At 47.0% G+C, this 15,619-nt stretch overlaps 1 protein-coding gene across 1 annotated transcript in view; it reads left to right on the forward strand.

The window, feature by feature from the left end:
• Positions 1–15,619, forward strand: part of DNAH9 (dynein axonemal heavy chain 9) — a 313,579-nt gene that overhangs the window by 224,497 nt on the left and 73,463 nt on the right. Inside the window, exons 53-57 of the mRNA XM_045797213.2 lie at positions 482–717; positions 5,084–5,206; positions 6,201–6,405; positions 7,337–7,501; positions 12,094–12,234. Of these exons, the coding sequence (XP_045653169.2) occupies positions 482–717; positions 5,084–5,206; positions 6,201–6,405; positions 7,337–7,501; positions 12,094–12,234 (870 nt within the window). The remainder of the gene's footprint in view (positions 1–481; positions 718–5,083; positions 5,207–6,200; positions 6,406–7,336; positions 7,502–12,093; positions 12,235–15,619) is intronic.

A 15,619-nucleotide genomic window follows, 5' to 3' on the forward strand; every position in this document is an offset into this window, starting at 1 on the left:
TCGGGTTCTTTGCAAGCTGGGGGTGAGTGCCGCGCATGACAGAAAGGGTGGTGTGGGCTGGCACAGGCGGGGAGCCCAGCAGGCCTGGGACCTGGTCCTGGAAGCATGCCTGAGAATCAGAGCGTGGGGGTCAGGGACCGTATTAACAGGAGCAAGGGCAGGGAGGAGACTGTTGATGACACACACATCATCTATGCTAGCAATTTGTTTAGACGAGTATACCCAAGAACAAAGGGTCACAGAGGCCGGGTGTCTGCTGCTGTTCCTCCATCAAGAGGAAAGAAAAGTTCTCAGGACTTGAAGAAAACCCACTTGCAGAAATAATCACGCAGCCAAAACACACTTCAGGGGGATTTTGATCATGATTTTGAAGGAGTTGTGCCGACTTTGGGAGCTCCTGGGCATCCCCCCACCCCCTCCCCGCCCGAGCTGAGGAAGCCCGCTTCTGCTCTGAGCGTATGTCCTGCTTCTGCCTCATCAGGTCCCCATCCCCGTCACCCCCACCCTGGATCCCCTGAGGATGCTGACGGATGATGCCGACGCGGCGGCCTGGCAGAACCACGGCCTCCCCGCGGACCGCGTGTCCACGGAGAATGCCACCATCCTCCTGCACTGCGAGCGCTGGCCGCTCGCAGTTGACCCGCAGCTACAGGGCCTCAAGTGGATCAAGAACACCTACGGCGAGAACCTCCGGGTCACCCAGATGGGCCAGAAGGGGTAGGTGGCTGAGCACGTCGCTTCTCCCTTTTTTGTCATTTGTGCAGAGGGGACGAAGAAGTGTCATGAGTGGATCGTAAGCCCCAGTGGGTTGTTTCTACCCTCCTGCTTCCTCCACGAGGTTTCTCCTGTTTCTCTTCCCATTTTAGGAAACCTCTCAATGACAGATGCGAGGGTACCGAGTCTCTGCTTTGTCATGAGAAATCGTGTGTGTGCGTGTGTGTGTGCACATGCGTGTGTGCATGCGTGCCTCCTGACCCATCAGGAGTCCTGTCTCCACCGTCCAGCATCCCCCTTCCCATCTGTCCTTGGACACGTCCTCCCCGGGCATCACATCCCATTGTCAGGCAAAATTCTGTGTTTCAGAGTCTCCCTCACGTTTAGCCAAAAAGCCCCTATTCACAATATTCAGAATGTGGAAGCAGCCCAAGTATCCATCGACAGACGAATGGATGAACAAAACGTGTCGTATCCATACAGTGAAGTATCATTCAGCCTTCAACAGGCGTGAAATTCTGACACACGCCATAACATGGACGGACCCCGAGGACATGGTGCTGGTGAAATAAGCCAGTCACAGAAGGACAAATACTGTCTGGTCTACTTAGATGAGGTCCTAGAGCAGTCAAATCCACAGAGACAGGGAGCAGAACGGTGTTGCCGAGGGGAGGGGTACGGGGAGTTATTAGTTAAGGGGTACAGTTTCAGTTTTGCAAGATGGAGAACTTTCTGGAGACGGATGGTGGTGACAACAGTGTGAATTTGCTTGATCCGTGAGCTGTACAGTCGGAAGCAGCTAAAATGACAGGTTGTGTGTTACATTCATTTCATTACAATTGGAAATGAATTTCTTAAATGTTTTTAAAAACTGATGGAGGGGCGCCTGGGTGGCACAGCGGTTGGGCGTCTGCCTTCGGCTCAGGGCGTGATCCCAGCATTGTGGGATCGAGCCCCACATCAGGCTCCTCTGCTATGAGCCTGCTTCTTCCTCTCCCACTCCCCCTGTTTGTGTTCCCTCTCTCGCTGGCTGTCTCTGTCTCTGTTGAATAAATAAATAAATAAAATCTTTAAAAAAAAAAAAAACTGATGGAGGTGGTGTTGGAAGCAGGTGGTCCTCAGTTAGAAACCCAAGGCTTATCCTCTCTGACACACAGCCGCCCAGGTGAGGCTCGATGCTCTGGTCATACGTCCCAAACGCGGCTGCCCAGAGGTCCAGATCAGCCAGCGTTCTTTAAATCAAACACGCAATGTTACGAAAATAGTCAAAGCAAATATTGGCCACTAGAATGGATCCTTTCTTCTAGAGAGGATAAGAGGAGAAATGAATCCCAAGGTACACCGGAGTAAATTTTTATCTGTGTCATGGGCCAGATACTCTCATCCTGGCCTTTTCCCCACACTTTAATCAAAACAATCCTTTCCAAGAGCGCCTGGGTGGCTCAGTCGGTTGAGCATCCGACTCTTGGTTTTGGCTCAGGTCACAATCTCAGGGTCGTGGGATCAAGCCCCACGTCAGGCTCTGTGCTGAGCATGAAACCTGCCTAAGATTCTCTCTCTCTTTCTCCCTCTGCCTCCCTCCCCCATCATGATCTCATTCTTTTTTTTTTTTTTTAAGATTTTATTTATTTATTCGACAGAGATAGAGACAGCCAGCGAGAGAGGGAACACAAGCAGGGGGAGTGGGAGAGGAAGAAGCAGGCTCATAGCAGAGGAGCCTGATGTGGGGCTCGATCCCATAACGCCGGGATCACGCCCTGAGCCGAAGGCAGACGCTTAACCGCTGTGCCACCCAGGCGCCCCCATGATCTCATTCTTTTTTTTTTTTTTTTAAAGATTTTATTTATTTATTTGACAGAGATAGAGACAGCCAGGGAGAGAGGGAACACAAGCAGGGGGAGTGGGAGAGGAAGAAGCAGGCTCATAGTGGAGGAGCCTGATGTGGGGCTCGATCCCATAACACCGGGATCACGCCCTGAGCCGAAGGCAGACGCTTAACCGCTGTGCCACCCAGGCGCCCCCCCATGATCTCATTCTTGCTCAATTTCTCTCTCTAAAAAAAAATTCCTTTCTGTTTGGCCAAAAACTGTATCTTAGACACAAGTATATTTTCCTCTTTGCTCCTTCTACATACCTAGGACCAAAAGCTGCCTGATAGCAGCAAGGCCACAGTAACTACGTGTCCATTAATTCTTTGTTTCTGTCCATCCGCTTTTCTGTTGGATGGTTTTCTAGAATTGTTGCATGTTATCTGAATGTAAATATCATATCACGGTATGTGTTAAGACTGTTAAGTATAGGCTCCCTTCATCGTATGAATGGACATTTGTTCGAGTGTGTCATTTGCCTTTTGATTTTATCTGTGGGATTTGACATATGACAGTTTCGGGGGTTTTGTTTTGGGAATTTTCTAAATCATTATTTGTTTATTTGACAGAGAGAGAGACAGCAAGAGAGGGAACACAAGCAGGGGGAGTGGGAGAGGGAGAAGCAGGCTTCCCGCTGAGCAGAGAGCGTGATGCGGGGCTCAATCCCAGAATGCTGGGATCATGACCTGAGCCAAAGGCAGACGCTTAACGACTGAGCCACCCAGGCGCCCCATGTTTGGGGGTTTTTTAAGCCAGATATGTCATCCATTTCTTCCATATAGTGTGCTTAGAAAAGTCTTTCTCCGGGGGCGCCTGGGTGGCACAGTGGTTAAGCGTCTGCCTTCGGCTCAGGGCGTGATCCCGGCGTTATGGGATCGAGCCCCACATCAGGCTCTTCCGCTGGGAGCCTGCTTCTTCCTCTCCCACTCCCCCTGCTTGTGTTCCCTCTCTCGCTGGCTGTCTCTATCTCTGTCGAATAAATAAACAAAATCTTAAAAAAAAAAAAAAAAGAAAAGTCTTTCTCCAGAAATTATATAAATTTTCATATAGATTTTTTAGGTTTTCTCTAGGTTTTTTTGTTTTTTTTTAACCTTGAAATCCAATCACCTGAAATCTATTTTAGGCACTATAGAAGGTACAGACCTAATTTTCGCTTCCAAGTGGTTAGCCATAGTTCCAGTACCATTTATTAAATTCTCCGTCCTTTCCTCGGTTAATTAGAGATGACGGTTTACATTAAAGTATTTTATTAAGCAGTCTTTATTCTTCTCAATTTATATAACACTATACCAGCCTCTAATTACCTAGCTTTATATTTAACAACACTTATTGTGGTATCTCTCATTGCAAAAGTAATGTATCAAAAAAAAAAGTAATGTAGTAAAAAAAAAAAAAGAAGTTGTTGCAAAATAAATTAAAAGCTCCTTGGGGCGCCTGGGTGGCACAGTTGTTAAGCGTCTGCCTTTGGCTCAGGGCGTGATCCCAGCGTTCTGGGATCGAGCCCCGCATCGGGCTCCTCTGCTAGGAGCCTGCTTCTTCCTCTCCCACTCCCCCTGCTTGTGTTCCCTCTCTAGCTGGCTCTCTCTCTCTGTCAAATAAATAAATAAAATCTTTAAAAAAAAATAAAATTAAAAAAAACTCCTATAATTCTTCATTCAGAAAAGAACTCTGCTAACTTGTTCGTAGGTGATATCCTTCTGGATTCTTCCTATATATCCGTATTGTTCAAGGTATATATTTTAGTATTAGCTAATACGAGTCTCTCCTGTTTTTCAAGAGCTTTGACTTCTTTTTTACCATCCTTATTCTTTTACTAACATTGAGATTTATGGTCAGTCCCTGTAGTTTCATTGTTATATGTTATTTCAATTGGAGTTATATCAAACTTATTGCTCTATTTAGAGAAAAATCAACCTTTTAACATGTTTATTAAACTCTACATAACATTGAGAAATTTTACATAACCTGGATTTGGCAATTAGTTGTTGAATAAATTAAGGTATATCAGTACAGCCTAATACCTGGTCATAGAGAATTGCTACAGAAGGATATTTAATGACGTGGGGAAATGTTTCCAATACATTTTACGCCCAAGAACCAAATTATAAAACAAGTGTGCTGTATGAATCCAATAATAAATAAATTAAAGGCAAATATAAATTAAATTATAAACAAATAATACATAATAAAAGGAATCAACCTGAAAATATATCCAAACATACACATTCAACACCAAACTGCGAATGACCAATGGAAGGGTCACATTCATTTTCGTGTCCTCTTTTGTATTTTGTCATGTTTCCTTATGTCTGAAACTGTACAAGATCACATAAATATCCTTTTAAATAAAGAAAAACGGCCCACCGAAGTCAGCCCAGGTAGCTGCACCCACCCCCCCCCACCCACCCACCCCCGCCACCACAGAGGGCACAGTTGTCCTGTTACACTTCCCGTGCATCCGTACCTTGCCACAAGCTCACACTGCCCGGCTCTCTCCCCAGCTACCTCCAAACCCTAGAGCGTGCCCTGGAGGCTGGAGACGTGGTGCTGATCGAAAACCTCGAAGAGTCTATTGATCCTGTTCTGGGACCCCTGCTTGGGAGAGAGGTCATCAAGAAAGGACGGTAAGACCCCGCTCTGTCGCTGCTCCCTCACGAGGAGCTGGCTTCTAGAAGCGTGAGCAGATCTGCTCTTCCGGAACATCCTCTCCCCAGCTCCCGTCTCGCACGCCTTGCAGCTCACATACCTTTCTCGCTTCCGCAAGGGGGATACTTAGCTGCCCTTGACTCCTGGAGAAGGTTTCCTGGGTTCACTTTGCTCCCATCAGTCACGTCCTCCTTGACTCCCTCCTACATGGGAACAGTGCACTGTTTCATGGAGGAATCGTGGAAAGGAAGTGGTCAAAACGCAGTGACTTGTAAGCATGAGCATTTTAGCCAAGCTAGGCTGCTGGGTTCTGAGAAATCCATTTGATGAGCCCCCGTTGCTTTGGGGGCTGGTAAGCGATCAGGGCTTAGCAAGCGTCTGGCAGAAGGAAGAGGATGAGAGAGGAAGGAAAGGACAACAGGTGCATAGGAGGGAGAGAGAGAGAGAGAATTATTACGGACAGTTGCTTCATTCCAGAGCTTTGCCCACTGCCCAGGCCATAAATTGCCTTTCCATGTCCTTAGATGTGCTCATTTACTGAATTAACCGTTTTCACCCATAGTTCTCCATCAGCCATGAAAGAAAGGGCGCCCTATTGTTGCGAGCCCATAAAGCACCTTGTGGGAACTGACGGTGTCCCTTTTTGCAAACGCGTTACTGCCATCTGCTGGGAAAGTGCCATAACGTACCGACCTCCTTGGCCTGCAGTGTGTATGGCCCTCGCAACAGTCACACGTGCCAAATCAAACATGGTGGCCGTGGGAGAGTCTCTCACCCTCCCCCCCGCCCGCCCTGTTCCCCACATTAGGGCAAACAGGGATCCCAGAGCTCAATGTAGACATACTGAGGAGGAATCCAAATGTGGCAATATTGTTTGCTACGATCTCACCCAAGAACATCTAGAATTCTGTCCCCGACCGATTCTCACGGGAAGGCACCCCACCTTCGCACGACCCTTCATTCCTGTTGCAGATTCATTAAAATCGGAGACAAAGAGTGTGAATACAATCCCAAGTTCCGACTCATCCTTCACACCAAGCTGGCCAGTCCTCACTACCAGCCCGAACTGCAGGCTCAGGCCACGCTGATCAACTTCACGGTGACCAGGGACGGCCTGGAGGACCAGCTGCTGGCCGCTGTGGTCAGCATGGAGAGGCCGGACCTGGAGCAGCTGAAGGTACGTGGGTGTCCACCAAGGAAGGGAGGTCGAGATGCTCGGCCACTGGATCCTGCTTCCTGTTCCGGGGGAGGAGTGGGGGCCGCTTTTCCTGCAGCTGGGCAGTGCGGTCCTTGCTAGATTTTGGGGGGCGGTGGGGGTTGGCCAACACCATTAGCTGCCTGACTGTCGATTTGGGAAACAAAGAATAGAGCAAGACGAAGAACAGAGAGGCCCAAGACAGCTGGGAGACCAGACACTCTTGTCACCAAGAGCAGAGCCAGGCCTGGGGCTATGAACGTGCTTGGGCCCATATATGAGTCCCCAAGTAACCACCATGCGAGGAGAGTGTCTTAGTCAACTCAGGCTGCTGTAACCAAACACCACGGACGGGGGACCACGGTCCCGCCCTCCCGGAGCTTACAGTCCAGCGGAGGAACACAGAAAATAAGTGTAGACACACAAAAATAATGGCATTTGAGGGAGTGACAAGAATTTTCAAGAAAATAAAGTAGTGTGATATTAAAGAGCCAGGGGGCTCATTTAACCCAGGAACATGGGGCGCCTGGGTGGCTCAGTCGGTGAAGCGTCTGCCTTTGGCTCAGGTCATGATCACAGGGTCATGGGATCGAGTCCCACATCAGCTCCCTGCTCAGCGGGGACCTTGCTTCTCTCCTTCTGCCTTTCCCCCTGCTTATGCTCTCTCTCTTTCTATCAAATAATTAAATTATTAAATTAAAAATTTAATTTTTAAAAAAAAGCAGAGCTAACTTAGCCCAAAGTCGCATGACTAATACAAGACGCATTTGGGGTTCAGTTCATCTGCTTGTCTGGTCTCATGCTGTCCTTCCCACTTCATCCCTCTGAAGGAAGGAACTTGGCCCCATAGCATGTATTTATTCAGGATGCTCGGGGCTCCCACGCCTGACTCCCCCTTCCTCAATGTTTGCAGTCAGATCTCACGAAGCAGCAGAATGGGTTCAAAATCACCCTGAAGATGTTAGAAGACGACCTGCTGTCTCGCCTCTCTTCAGCATCCGGGGACTTCCTGGGGGACACGGCCTTGGTGGAGAACCTGGAGACCACCAAGCAGACGGCCGCCGAGGTTGAGAAGAAGGTAAAACTGCGCTGGCAGCCAAGGTTGGGAGGCAAGGCCCTCCTCCCAGTCCCCGAGTCCTGCGTTTGGGGGGGAAGAAATGAAGTCAGAATTCCCAGGTAGCTTTTCCAGGTTCCCAGATTCCTTCTAGAATGTCCAGCGAGGCGGGATCCCTGAGTCGACCCGCTCACACCCTATGTTAGGGAGTTCCCACCTTCTGGGAGATGCATTTAGCAACTCAATTCCAGGGACGTCTGATGAGCATTAAGTCTGTGCCCAGCCTCGTCTTCCAAGTGGGGGATGGTAGCTCGGACTTCGTCCCCAGCCAGTTTGCGCAATTGCCCCAAAGCTCAGGAGTCACGCTGCTTTGAGCGTTGGCTGGTTCGGGCATGATTGCCCCCCGAGATAACCCACCAGCCTGCAAACATCTCACGAGTCCCATTGCAATGAGGGAAATTCAGGGACTTCTCTGGAAGCTCAGCTCTCAAAAACGGTTGTCATCCTGGGAAACGATGCTGTATGTGGCTTCCTTCCTTTATCTCCTGATGTTTGGAAGGCTTTTATTCCCCCCGTGGGAGACTGGAAGACAGGACTTGAGGGTGTCCGAGCCCCGAGCCCTTTGCGGTCAGGCTGTTGTCCTACGCAGGCTCAAGAACATTCCCAGCCCTACTCCTGAATCCCAGGAACAATGAAGACCCTGGTTCTGCGCAGGATACCACTCAGTACTGTGACAGTACACCTTTGAGGGAATGCGCTCTTTGTCAGGTTACTGGGATTTCTCCAAATATCAAAGCCTCTGTTCCGGGGAGGGACAGGGTAGGAAAAATGAAAAGTAATGATGGGGGCAGGTAGACCAGCTCCTGCCCACACTGGGATAACGGACAATTGAATCTGGAGTGAGAGACTGAGAGCAGGGAGGTCGAGCCTCACTTCGTCTCCGTGGCTGCTGTGTGACCACCAGGTTTTACTGCTGGTTCCCCGTGGCCTCCATATCTCCGGATAGGAGGGTGCAGAGTTTGTACAATAATTATGTAGAAGTTCCACTGTCTTGGGCAGAGACATGGGGGGGGAGGTGGACAGAACCCAACTCACATGTGGTTATATATGGATAAAAGTTTTAGGGACGCCTGGGTGGCTCAGTCGGTTAAGCGTCTGCCTTCAGCTCAAGTCATCATCCTGGTGTCCTGGGATCGAGCCCCACATCGGGTTCCCTGCTCAGTGGGGAGCCTGCTTCTCCCTCTCCCTCTGCTGCTCCCCATGCTTGTGCTCTCTCTCTGTCGAATAAATGAATAAAACTTTAAAACAAAAGTTTTAGTCAAGGTTCTGGGAATAAACACCCAGATAGGTAGTGGTGCCAATAACTGAAAGAAGGGAGCAGAAATGGTTTGGGGATGAGAAGAAATTATTATGTTAGTTTGTGTTGTGTTGTGTTGAGTTTGGGGCATCTTTGGGCCCTTTGCGTAGGTCTGTCCCCTAGGTTTTTGGATATATGGTCTTGGCTGGTGATAGAGTGCTGACAGTCATCAACAAGTCGTTGGTCATTGAAATTGGGAGCGGATGAAGTCACCGGGGAGATGTGTGTGCAATGATGAGACTGGGAGTAGAGCACTGAAGAAGACAGTATGTTTTAAGAGAAATGCAGAAGATGTGAACTGTGGAATAGGGCAGAGAGATGGGAGGAAAAGCAGGAAAATAAGGGATTGTGAGAGAACGCATTTCAAGAAGGCATACCAGTGGTGTTGAAGGATGCTGAGGACTCAATTAAGACATGGCTGAGATGTGGCCACTGAACTTTGCAGATAGGAGTCGTCCGTGATCTTGGGGAGAGTGGTTTCCGTGAAAGCAGAAGCCAGACTACATTAGAATGAGAGCAAAGGGGAGCTGAGAAAGGGAAAGTGAGTAGAAACAACCCTTTAAAGAAACCACACTGTGAAAAGGGAGAGAGAGAAAGGATTGTAACTTAAGAAGAACATGGATCCCCTGAGACGGGAGAGACTGAGCGTACAAAGATCCTCGCAAGGAGTCGGGAGGATGCGTGGATTATAAAAGAAAAGCAGTAGTCGAGAAGAGACGGTGAATTTACAGGAAAAAGAAGGAACGATTAATACAGTGGGGGTACATAAGAAAGTCAGGGGAAATGTCATTCAGGTCACAGATAATGAGCTTGTCTTTAGAAAGATGGAGAGGGGCGCCTGGGTGGCTCGGTAAGTTAAGCGTCTATCTTCTGCTCAGGTCATGATCTCAGGGTCCTCTGATGGAGCCCCATGTCAGGCTCTCTGCTCAGTGGGGAGTCCATCTCTGCCCCTCCCCCCTGTTCATGCCCTCTTTCTCTCTCTCTCTGTCTCTCAAATAAATAAAATCTTTAAAAAGAAATAGATAGATGGAGAGCTAGTTCCAATGTGATAGGGGCTAGGGGCAAACATGAGTCTTGAAGTGAGATCCATGGTCCATGTATCCATGTAGGCAACTGAGTTAGGGAGACAGACGTAAAGGAATCAGAGGAAAGGCAGAAATGAAGGGTATTCCTTCCTGCCGTTCTCTATATAAATGGGGAGAGCATGAGTCAAGTTCACCTGCTGAGAGCAAAGGCTCAATAGCTTGGGGAGTGGAGTGAAGGCTGGCACTTGCTGAAATAGGAATGAAAGGTGACTCAGGAAATACAGTTAATAGACAGCGTTAAGAACCCAGGTGAGCTGGACATGTATGGATCTCAGAACGTCATTCTGAGTTAATTGTATGATTTTTGTTCAGTGCAACCCCTTCCGAGAATCTATGTCTTCAACTACTGAATTTAACTGATTTACATTTATTAACATTATTGACAGAGTGAATTTCTTGCTACCATCTTAATTTATGTTTTTTTAGCAATTATGCTTAGTTTTTTCTTTCTTGCTTTTCTTTTATTCTTCTCTTTATCCTTTGGTAATTTTTTAAGTTATTTACTTTGATTTTATTGATGAATCTTGTTTCATATATATATATGAAAATTATATTGCATTTTATATGTGACTTAACAATATGTATATTGACTTAACAAAGTCTAATATGAAGTGATATATCTAGCCTCTTCCAAAACAATATGAGGACTTTAGAATACTTTGATCGTTCTTTTCCATCTTTTGTTTCTGTTTTATGTTTTAGTTCTACCTACTCATCCCAAGGTGGCCATTTTTATGGCCTTTGTTACTTGCATTAACCATATATTTAAGAAATTCTCAGACCTCCTTTCTTCTTTTCGATTCAATCTTCTTCTAATTAAGCAAATAATGATTTCTTCAAGGGCCTGTGGATAGTAAATTCTCTTTGATGTTCACTGTTTCTTTGATGAGCTTTGGTCTTTCATCGATTTTGGAAAACTCTCAACTATTATCGCTCCAACTGTTGCTTCTCTCTATTCTCTGCTTATCTCTGGTAGATGTATTTTGAACCTTCTCGTAATGTCTGCCACCTCTCACAACCTCTTACGTGTTTTTCATCCTATTTTCTCTCTGAGCTGCTTTTGTTCAATTTCCTCAGATCTGTCTTCTAGTTTGCATATTCTCTTTCCAACGCTAGTCCCATTAGTTAACCTGTGCACTGTTTTTTCATTTAAATAACTGAATTCTTATTTTTAGAAGCCCTAGTTAATCGTGTGGGGTTTTTTTTTTTTTTTCAGGTAATAACTCTTCCTGTTTGCAGTGTCCTGATTTTATGCTTTCTTTCATCTCTACTGCTTTTAAACTGAAATAGTTAATGGTGAGGTATAGATTGTTCAGTGGTCTTCAGCTCTTGGGATGATAATCCTTCTGGAATTCTCAGGGAGGGGGGGAAGGTTTCTAATTATCCCCTTCGGTAACACTTCCTTCTGAAGTTCGTAATTGTTTACTGCAAGCTTATCTTCAAAAGGGGTCATCGTTACGTACACATACGTATATATGTGTGTATATATATGGTGTGTGTATATATATATATATATATATATGGCCATATATACCTACCTACCTACATATATGTTTATTTATCTTCAAATTATATATTTTTTTTTCCATGAAGTCTTTCTCATTTGAAACGGAGCTCAGAGGCCTGCATGGCCCACACTCCCAAATGGAAGAGCTAGCTCTCTCACCCTCATGAAAGATAGAGTATGTCACCTCCTTTCTCACTCAGTGCCATTAAAAAAAAATACCACAGCATGGGGCAGCTGGGTGGCTCAGGCAGTTAAATGTCCGACTCTTGATTTCGGCTCAGGTCATGATCCCAGAGTCTTGAGATCGAGCCCCATGTCAAGCTCCACACTGGGTGTGGAGCCTGCTTAAGATTCTCTCTCTCCCTCTGCCCCTCCCCCCAGCTCACACGTGCGTGCACAAGCACATGTGCACACACTTTCTCTCAAAAAATAAAATAAAATATAAAATAAAATAAATAAAATAATAAAATAAAATATTAAATAAATAAATAAATAAATAAATAAATAAATAAATAAATAAATAAAATAACATGGCAGCTTCTTAACCTTCTAGCTGTTATCCCCACGCAGACCCACCCTGCCCCACACACGGACACCTGTGTACTGACACAGAGGCCAGGCTGACGGGTTGGTGGGAACGACGGACCGCTGTCTGCCTCCCTCACAGGTGCAAGAGGCCAAGGTGACGGAGGTGAAGATCAATGAGGCCCGAGAGCACTACCGGCCAGCAGCTGCCCGAGCCTCTCTGCTCTATTTCATCATGAACGACCTGAGCAAGATCCATCCGATGTACCAGTTTTCTCTCAAGGTGACTTACAGCTGCAGTTTTGTACATAATCATCGTGGTACGGCCACCACAGCTCTCCGTGAGAGCTTCTCCGTGGGCGGCCGCAGCTGGGGCAGGTCTTCCCAATCAAGGCCAGGCGGGCAGCTACAGTGCCTTCAGACCCACGTTACGAACCTCAGCTCTTTAATTGGGTCATTCAGGACTCCCGGGTTGCTTCGGCTGGAACGGGAGGTGCCACGGCCTGCCTCACTCGGTGAGGACAGAGGACAGGGTGGGTGCTGAGCTTACTGATTGTGGGGAAGAGGACCAAGAAATATCAGAAGTGACCCCGTCCCCAAAGAGCTTAAGATATGGTAGAGGGTCAGTCGAAGGTGCATGTCATTCATACCGGCTAGAGACGAAAGCAGGCAGTCATAGTGGTCCGACCTTAAATGACTTGTCTTATTACCCTAATATCCTCAAAGCTACTGCTTTATGGTTGCCAGAATATTTCTAAACCAAAGACATCAGCAGACTGTAAGTGCTGACTAAACTTAACTTTACTCTTGAAAAAAATAAAGCCCTATAAATTGTAAGCAAGTCCCTTAAAGTAGATCTTTCTCTCCTAGGGTGTTCACGAAAAGACCACAGCTGAAGGGGCATCGGGGGTAGTGGAGCATTTCTGAACAGCCTCCTTGTTTGACTTAACAGAGGATAGGCACACACACTTACGCCCTCATACACTCAGAGCACACAGCTCGTTCTGGGAAACTGCCATACGGGGGCCAAGGTGTGGGGACGGAGGTGAGCAGGTGAGAAATCAGGACGTCTCCAGTACCTGGGGCTCGTTGAATTGCGGATGGCGTTTTACCATTTCCGGGTCCTCTTCCCTCAACTCAGAGTCTCTGCAGATTACATGAAATGTGTTTATAATATTTTAGGGTTTGGGGGGCACCTGGGTGGCTCAGTCAGTTAAGCATCCAACTCTTGATTTCAGCTCAGGTTGTGATCTCAGGGTGGTGAGATCGAGCCCCACGCTGGGCGTGGAGCCTGCTTAAGATTCTCTCTCTCACCCTTTGCCCCTCTCACCCCCTCTAAAAAAATTAATTTTATATATATATGTGTATATATATATATATATATATATATATATATATATAATATTTTATGTTTTTAAAAAGAAATCTAATACTTGGGCTTGTATTCAGGTCGAAGCAACAGATGGAAGAATTATGAACTGTTTTAAGACAGAATGAAAGTTAGCATAATCGGTCTCATAACCGCAGTCGCTCCCTAGTTCTAAGGGTAGTTGAAAAGAAATCAAATGAGACCCATGAAAACATGTTCCGAAACATGCTCTCAGTTGTTTTGCAACAATAGCGTCCCGCTCGAGGCTTGTTTCAGCATTGGGAGCACTACTTGGGGGAGGAGGGCATTTGGGGGCCCCGTACTGTTATTAAGAATTGCCGACCAGCTTGACCAATGACCGCAGATTTAAGTGCTTAATAAGGAGATGAAGTGTCTTCCACAGGCACAGAAACACCAGTACGCTTCGAAGCCTTATGTGATTTTAAGGAAAACCAGCCACGGGAGTCTCCATGGCCTTGGCTTTTGTCTGAGGTTGGACTTCATACTTGCTGTTCCAGCAGAGAAAGGGGAGGCATTCTCAGAGCAGGGGCCGCACATCCCGGTCCTCTCAATTGCCTGGAGCAGGAATACGTTCAAATATGTCGATTTGCTTTTACGCAAACAGAAAGGCTTCAAGAGCCAGTTGTGAACAAGCTTGTAAGTTCATAACATGGTTACGATGGAACCTACGTGATTGTAAGTTTCCTTCAAAACTCAGCCCAAGGCTAAGGTTAATGAGACTTCAGTTCCCAGGTGGGTGCTCAAGGTCCTGAGAAGGATAGCACCTCTCTGAGCCTCCCTGTGGACTGCGCCCTACACGGAGGGGCCCAGCTGGAGGAATGATGTTTCTCAAAGACACGGGGAAGGGAAGAATCACAAGGAAGCCAAGAGCACAGAGCTGAAGGCCTGTTGACCTGTTTTCAGAGGGCTTTTCATACACCTTCCTTGGTTGTGAAGATGTGAAAGTCAGGAGATTTCATACAGACCCAGAATCCCGGCTTCCCATGAAGGTCTGTAAGAGTTGGCAACACTGAGCTTACGCTCCACACGAGGCCAGAGCTAAGGAATGGCTGCTCTGAGATGGGCTTGGGCCTCCATGTGGCCACGTTCTCTCCCCACTCCCGATTTGGTCTTACACACCCGGCCCCTGGAGGCGTTTGAGTTGGAGATCTCTGGTCTCCAGCATCTCTCATGGTCTGCCTAAGCTCTTCAGGGCACTAGGAGGACTAGTCATTCATTAACAGATCTTCCCAGTCCCTATCCTACGTGAAGAGCTGGGCTGGATTCTGGGGGAAAAGGGAAGAAAGTTGCTGAGGCCTGGACTCCACCCTCAGTGTGCCCACAATTTGATAAATGACAAGACGAAACATATCCAAGGCACAAGGCAAGGGACAAGGGCCCTGGAAGGGCGACGAGGTGGCTAGAGCCAGCCGTAAGACTGCGTGCACAGCAGACGACCTCGAGAGGGGTTGTACAAGCGGAAGTCAGCCCAGCGCCGGGCTCTTCAGAGGCCGGAAGTGAGAGTAGGACAAGGGGTCCTTTTTAGGGCGGAAAGGAAAGGAGAGCCAGAGTTAGCGGATTGCAAAGAAAATGCTAAGTGTACCTAGGTCCTTAAATGTTCTTTCAGTCTTTTCCTGACTTGCAAATCACTTTGTTTAAGCTTGGTAACTAGAAATTATTTACTGATTGCTGTCATTTCAAGCAAGAGAGTTTTAGGGGGGGAACCATACTAACCACTGGGGGGAAAGCTACCCAGGAGGTCTCTACAGACCTGCTCTGCAAGGGGAAGTTTCTCAAATTGCTCCGCGGGGCAAGACCGGCTTCTACCGAGTTGTTCTTCCAATCCGCAGCCAGCCACGTGTGGGGGAAACATCCCAGGGGTGGTCAGAAGATGTTGCTGCAGTCCTCAGCACTGAGTGAAGAAGGAACCCTGCAAGGGTTTCAGTAACAAACACCATGGAACTATGAAATAGAGGAATTCATATTTTCCCAACATTTTGCAAGTGAGGAAATATCAAGACACAGATTTTCTGTCATTTCCATTGAGGTTCAAATACCCGGCGTTAGAAAGACCTGAGACTTTTTTTTTTTTTTTTTTGAAGCCACAAAAGGAAAACAGAGAAAAGACTGGAAATCTGCAGAGCCACGAATTGAAAAGGCCCGGTGATATCTTGATTTCGATGTTCTTTAATGATGCGTCGTATAAATATCACATTCAAAATGTAGCATTCCTAATATTTTTATAAATGCCATATACTTTAATGAAAAATTGATTCCTCTAAGTTTGTAGTTCGTACGA

The sequence above is a fragment of the Ursus americanus genome, chromosome 14, assembly GCF_024610735.1.
Source record: "Ursus americanus isolate L20-20 chromosome 14, mUrsAme1.1.p, whole genome shotgun sequence".
Classification (NCBI taxonomy): Eukaryota; Metazoa; Chordata; class Mammalia; order Carnivora; family Ursidae; genus Ursus; species Ursus americanus.